A 6906-nucleotide genomic window follows, 5' to 3' on the forward strand; every position below is an offset into this window, starting at 1 on the left:
ACAAGTAATCAAATGCACATTGGTCACAGGTCATCTATAGTATGTATTTATGTGTATATAGTAAATATCATAAACCTATTAAATGATCACGTGCTGTACTCGTGATATGTATAAAAATAAATAAATACATTTATTCAATTTTTGTAATTTGTAATTTTTACTGAATTTCTTAATTATATAGTACTAGTATATTAGGTCCGTTCAAAATTCGCATTGTGCCAAATTAGGATACACTATCAGATAATCAAGCAATAACAAAATTTCAGTTGCTTAAACTGTTTCCTTTCTCAGAAAAAGGATTTGAATTTTTTTCGTTCATTTAACTTTATCATCACTACCAAAATAAGCAATACTATTTGAAATCCTTTCTTTAAAATTTATCAGTAATCCTATGCTACCGAGAAAGCAATAAAAAAAGGAGGTCATTTATTAAATTTTAATATTATCCCAATGATAAAAGAATAATACTACATGCCAAATGATTAAAAGGATATACAGCAAAATATTTGGGATTAATATATAAGTCCCCGCAAAATCAAATAAATACAAACGTCATTTTCCATGCAATATGCAGCACGATTAAGTTATTTTATTTTAATGCGACCACTCATATCACAGTCAACATATATTTTTAATTTATTTGTCACTTTATACCTAACAAACACCTTTATGAATATCTATTTGTCTAAATTTTTAATAAAAGTGTTTTAGTTGAGTTAAAGAAAATTTATACTATTACCATATAGATAGATTAATTTTGGGTAAAATTAAGATATTGTAGGAATATGCATGAATGTCTGTAACAAAAAAAATAAAGATAATTAAATAACTAAAATTAAATACGGAGTATGATATAGTAGTATAAATCATTTGAGTATCTCATGGCGTTGACCATATATTCTGTCTAACAATCCCTATTGTCAACATTTGAAATATAGGACCTTTAGTTTTTACAATAATTTGAAGCTTATTTCACAAAAAAAATACCAAAATTTTAAAATGATAGTATTATCAATACAGTATAAACTTTCTACCTTCAAAGCTATTCAAGTATATATGTACCTTCCCCTAATTCTTAATTATGTATAGTATGATTGGATATCCATAAAATATTAGTATTAGCTTACATATTTTTTTAAAAAAACACTACTATTATTTGATCATATTATTTACATAGGAGTATATTTAAGTTAGACTACATGAACCATCCGTCCCGAATAAAGTAATATAGGATTAATATATATAATGAATATGAGAATTAGAAAAATAAATTTTTTATTTAGTAAGTTATGTGAAAAGATGATAAAATAGATAAGAAAAGTTAATACTTCATTCGCTCCATAGTAGTGGAGTCATTTTGCCATTTTGGTACGTTCTATAGTAGTGGGGTCATATTCCTTTTTAGTAAAAGTCAACATATATTTTCTCACTTATTTTTCGCTCTCTCTTACCTTTTTATGTCTATTTTTTTATTTTTGCTACTTTATTATCTTTTTATTTAATACATACACACCCTTTTCTTAATTTCTGTATCAGAAAAAAAAATTTCTTCACTACTACGGAACAAAAATAGTAGTATCTAATTAATTGTATGATTTAAGCCCAACCAATTTATGTTTCCAAAATATTTGTAGTGAAGGTAATAACAATCGAAATATACTGCAGATCCAAAATAGTGTAAATTATTTGACAGATAGATCATGGCTTTACTCTTTTACGCTGTCCAAAATTAATTTATCAATTTTCAGCTGAAAACTCTCTCTCTCTCTCTCTCTCTCTCTCACACACACACACACACACACACACACACACAAAAACACAGTCACACACTCACACACAAACAGTAAAACCCCATCCTACCCTTCACCAACTTCATTCCATCTCCTCTCTTCCTCCTCCCACCCCACCTCACTCTAAAGTGGTTGAGGTGAATCAACTTCACTCACTTAACTCTTGCCCACCTGACCACCTCAGAGAACACTCTCTCTCTCCCCCTCTTCAATTCTTACCTGTCCATTTTCCAGTTTCCAGCTCACTATCAAGAACCCCAAAAAATTCCCTGCTCAAACTTGTGCTAAAAATAATTTCTTGCTACATTTACGCTCCCAGATCTTAGAATTCACCAATTCATGGTGTGAATTGTTGGCAGTTGCAAATGCTGCTGCTTCAGCCAGGCTTATTATGTGAGCTCCACTTCACTCTCAGCCCCCATTTGAAGTTTGGAAGAAAAAGATCAGATTTTTACTCCCAAGTCCAGCATTCTTGAATAAAAAGGCACCCCTCTTTCAACATTCTTGGCTGGAGAATTTAGAATTTTCTGGGCTCCTCGGCATGCTTCGAGGTAGTCGTGCAAAACCCTTCTCTCTAGCTCTGTGTGTGTTTATTGCCAATTTGGTTAGTTGTAGGCAAGAATGTTCAGTGGCAGATCTGAGTCAGAGAGACTTGTACTTGCTTCAGAGGTTGTTATGTTAGTTCTATTTTGCTTAAATAATTACTGAATAAGTCAATTTTTTTGCTACATTTGATGCAACAGAAGCCTCCCTCCATGTCAATTGCAATTCACAAATCTTAGAATTACTGTTTTGTAAATAAAATGGGACTACATTGTTTAACAACTAACCTATAAAGCTCCTTTTTTTACTCTGTAATTCTCTTCAAGAATAATCTCTAGGATTCTGTTTTCATGCCTTTCTTCCTTTTGTTCTGCTTTCTCCTTCTCTGTGTGTGTGAGATTTAAACCTTGCCAGTGCAGATCTCTCAACTCTACAGAAACTCTGCATATCTTGTTTGTGGTATCATGCTTCAAATTAAGGCCATGTTTGATAGGGGTGATAACTCATCTAGGGATGGAAATCCATGAACAAAACTGACATTTTTGTTCATGGATTTCCATCCCTAGATGAGTTATCACCCCTACCAAACATGGATATTGATGCATGTAAATGGGGAAGTTGAATTTTGTTGTTTTAGACTGTGAACTTACTGATACACATTAATGTACATGTAAAAATTTGGTTAATGATTAAGTCTGCTTTTTCCCCCTTTCCTCTTCCTTTTCTGAGCACTAGCTGCAGTTGCTAATCCACTTTCTTACTGAATAAGCTTGTTAAATTACTATGAGTCAGCTACAAGACTGTTGGAAAAAGACTGCATGCCTTTGCCTTTTTGTTGCCACACCTTTTTCTCCCTTTTGGTGCTTGGGTTCATTTTCAGCTCTTCCACAACTTCTTCTTTTATAGAGATGTGTTGTCAACAGCATGCTTCGCCTTTGATGTGTTGAGTGTGATGGATACCTCGGATTCTAGCACCAAATGGTCTTTTTAGGTAGCCAAAGGGGAGTTTTTTAAAACCATCTTGGCCACAATGAGGAATTTAAAACATTCTTACTTTATTAAACCATGTGTGCTTTGTGAGTTTTGCCTCTAGCAGACAGCCTTGTCTTTTTGTCACTGCATTAACGTAATAATGTCTCGAGTTGAAAGTGCCACATCATATGAGATGCTTCCTTTTTTAAGAAAGATGTGATCGTCATTGTGACTCTTCGATTTCCTTGAAACTTAGTGTTTATAACTGTAATCTTTGATACTATTGCACTGCCTTTCGTGCAGAAAAGGGGTTTTCTCGTCTTCTTTTAGTTTCTTTATTCATCAACGAGCTGCTTAAAGTTTATAGTTTGGATTGACTGTAGTTTTTCTTACTTTTGTCTTTACTTCACAAACTAATTTTGCTTTACTTTCAGGAAAACTTCGTTGCTCGGACTGTTTGAATGCTTGGGTGAATTTTCTAATGAAGTGCTGCTCTTCCCATGTAATGCTATGTAATCTCTTGATCTTTGTGGCTCTTTTTCCCGCGGCATGGGGAGACTTGAGCTCAGACAGTCAAGCCCTTTTGGCATTCTCTACAGCCGTACCTCATGGCCGGAAACTCAACTGGAATGCTGGTTCTCCTATCTGCACATCGTGGACAGGAGTCAATTGCAGCGCAGATGGAAATAGTGTGGTTGGTCTACGCCTTCCAGGCATTGGACTTACTGGTCCAATTCCCTCAGACACTATCGGGAAGCTCGATGGCTTGATGGTTCTAAGCTTCCGTTCCAATCGCCTTAGTGGTAGCCTTCCCTCTGATATCCTTTCGCTCCCTTCCCTCCGCTATATCTTCCTCCAAAACAACAACTTCTCTGGCGAAATCCCATCTTTGCTCCCTCCCCGGCTCGCAGTTTTGGATCTTTCATTCAATTCATTGACTGGAAGCATTCCACTAACGTTTCAGAACCTGACACATCTTACAGCATTGAGCCTCCAAAACAATTCACTCTCGGGGCCTATTCCCGATATTGACCTCCCACATCTCAAGCGTCTCAACCTAAGCTACAACCGACTAAATGGTAGCATTCCTTCTTCTTTAAATAACTTTCCGAATTCTACGTTCATTGGAAACACTCTATGTGGACTGCCTCTCAATCCTTGCTCCCCTATTTCTCCACCTTCTCCTGGCCCCACTGCTCCATCTCCGCCTACGGGGAGACAAGCCCCCACGAAGAAACTCTCGCTGGGAGCTATAATTGCTATTGCAGTTGGAGGTGCAGTGCTGCTATTTCTCGTGGCTCTCATTTCATTCCTCTGCTGCTGCAAGAGGAAGCAGAGAGAAGAAGGCGCTGCTCCCAAGATCAAGTCTTCGGGTGTCGGGAGACCCGAGAAACCAAGTGAAGAGTTTGGCAGCGGGGTGCAAGAACCCGAGAAAAACAAACTAGTTTTCTTTGAAGGGTGCTCGTATAACTTTGATCTCGAGGATTTGTTGAGGGCATCGGCCGAAGTGCTAGGGAAGGGTAGCTTTGGGACTGCGTACAAGGCAGTGCTGGAGGAGTCGACTACCGTTGTTGTGAAGAGACTCAAAGAGGTCATCGTCGGGAAGAAAGACTTCGAACAGCAAATGGAAGTAGTTGGGAGAGTCGGACAGCACCCGAATATCGTCCCTTTACGCGCTTACTATTACTCCAAGGATGAAAAGCTCTTGGTCTATGATTACTATCCCAATGGTAGCTTGGCAAGTCTATTGCATGGTAATCTCTCTCTCCCTCTCTCAAATTTGATCAGTGCAAGAGTTCTCACAGTTTTGACAATAAGAAGTAAACTTAGATACACCCTTTTTCTCATTGTCTGCTTTTGCTATTCCTATAAAAACAGGAAATGTGGCTTCTGGGAGAGCTCCACTGGATTGGGATTCAAGAGTGAAGATAACCCTCGGCGCTGCGAGAGGGATAGCGCACGCACATGCCGCTGGTGGTGCGAAATTCACTCATGGAAACATCAAGTCCTCAAATGTCCTCCTCAACCAAGATCTCGATGGTTGCGTGTCCGATTTTGGCCTCGCCCCTCTTATGAACTACCCGGCTACTGCGTCGCGTCAGGCGGGGTACCGGGCGCCGGAGATCATCGAGACGCGGAAGCACACTCACAAATCGGATGTGTACAGCTTTGGAGTGATCCTACTAGAGATGCTGACGGGGAAGCAGCCGATCCAGTCTCCCACACGGGACGACATCGTTGATCTCCCCCGGTGGGTCCAGTCAGTCGTCCGGGAGGAGTGGACGGCCGAGGTCTTTGACGTTGAGCTCATGAGGTTTCAGAACATTGAGGAAGAGATGGTGCAGATGCTGCAGATTGCCATGGCCTGCGTTGCAAAGGTGCCGGACATGCGCCCCACTATGCATGACGTCGTTAGAATGGTCGAGGAGGTCCGGCAGTCAGACTCCGAGAACCGGCCGTCTTCCGATGAAAATAAGTCTAACGTGCAGACCCCTTGATTCATCCTATTCTTCTTGTTCAAGCTCAAGAATGAGGTTTGATTTTTAACGCTTCCCCGGGCACCACACTCGGCTCCGACTTGGAGCCGGTGGCCGGAGGTGCACATGTTTAATGAGAGTGTGAATGTGTCAATGAATTTGGTAATTTTGTAGTTTCATTTATGTTTCCTTTAACAACTGTTGAGATTTGCCCTTGTTTCTTTGTACAATCATTTAACTTCAACAGGTATATTACATTACAAATTGTTTCCCAATTATTGAATGAAATATTTTACTTTTGTGTGTCAAGTGTATGGTTGAAGATTCTGTTAGAGTGTCCACTATAGCACCCTATAGTGAGGGGGGTGGGCAGCCGCGGCGGGGGGAGGGGGGTTGGACGTGGGCGCGCCACGATCGTGGCCTGGCCACGGCTCGCACCGGCCACGAGCCGCAGCTCCCCTTTTCCGAAATTTTTTTTTTTTTTAATTACTTCTACAAATATACCCATTTTTCCCCAATTTTTTACACCATTCCAATCTCCACTCTTTTCATTTTATCACCAATTCTACTTTTGAAAAATAAGTTCCGACAATGATTTCCAACAATTGGTGGATAGGGAGTTCGATGAACTCGTTCAAGAGGTGCAACGGGAAGCAGAAGAGGAAGAGGCGGCGGCGGCGGCGGCGCGGCGTTCGTTCGCCCGTTCTATCATCGGCGGACCATCTGGCGTGACCATGTCGGGCAATACCAGCGGTTGATAGAAGACTACTTTGGCAATAACCCCCGTTACCCAGCAGAGATTTTCCGTCGCCGCTTCAGAATGTCGCAACGGCTATTCATCCATATAGCGAATACATTGGCGCAGCAGTACAGGTGCTTCACATTGCGCAATGATGCTAGCGGCCGACCCGGGTTGTCGACATATCGAAGTGTACCGCTGCAATTAGGCAGCTTGTCTATGCCGGACCCGTGATATGTTCGACGAATACCTACAGTTGGGTGAAACAACTGCTCTGACGTGCGCTGAGGCAGTTTTGTAATTGTATCCAGGCCATCTTCGGTCCGGAGTATCTACGGAAGCCAAATGCCGATGAGTGCCAGAGATTGATAGATATGCATGGGCG

General features: G+C 40.3%; 1 protein-coding gene across 2 annotated transcripts; it reads left to right on the plus strand.

The window, feature by feature from the left end:
• Positions 1-1872: 1872 nt before the first annotated feature.
• Positions 1873-6091, plus strand: LOC125198040 (probable inactive receptor kinase At5g58300). Of its 2 annotated transcripts, none has more exons than XM_048096502.1 (3): positions 1873-2344; positions 3740-5059; positions 5184-6091. In XM_048096502.1, exons 1-3 carry the CDS (start codon positions 2332-2334, stop codon positions 5801-5803), a joined length of 1953 nt encoding a protein of 650 aa, XP_047952459.1. In that variant the 5' UTR covers positions 1873-2331; the 3' UTR covers positions 5804-6091. The 2 variants fall into 2 exon arrangements, with proteins under 2 accessions (XP_047952459.1, XP_047952460.1); XM_048096503.1 differs by having other exon boundaries at positions 1873-2341.
• Positions 6092-6906: the final 815 nt, after the last annotated feature.

This window comes from Salvia hispanica, unplaced genomic scaffold (assembly GCF_023119035.1).
Source record: "Salvia hispanica cultivar TCC Black 2014 unplaced genomic scaffold, UniMelb_Shisp_WGS_1.0 HiC_scaffold_1175, whole genome shotgun sequence".
Classification (NCBI taxonomy): Eukaryota; Viridiplantae; Streptophyta; class Magnoliopsida; order Lamiales; family Lamiaceae; genus Salvia; species Salvia hispanica.

Excerpts from the sequence above, each read along its gene's own strand:
- LOC125198040 (XM_048096502.1), top strand. Across the intron at positions 5,060-5,183 it reads CTTGGCAAGTCTATTGCATG|GAAATGTGGCTTCTGGGAGA; the intron begins GTAATCTCTCTC and ends CTATAAAAACAG.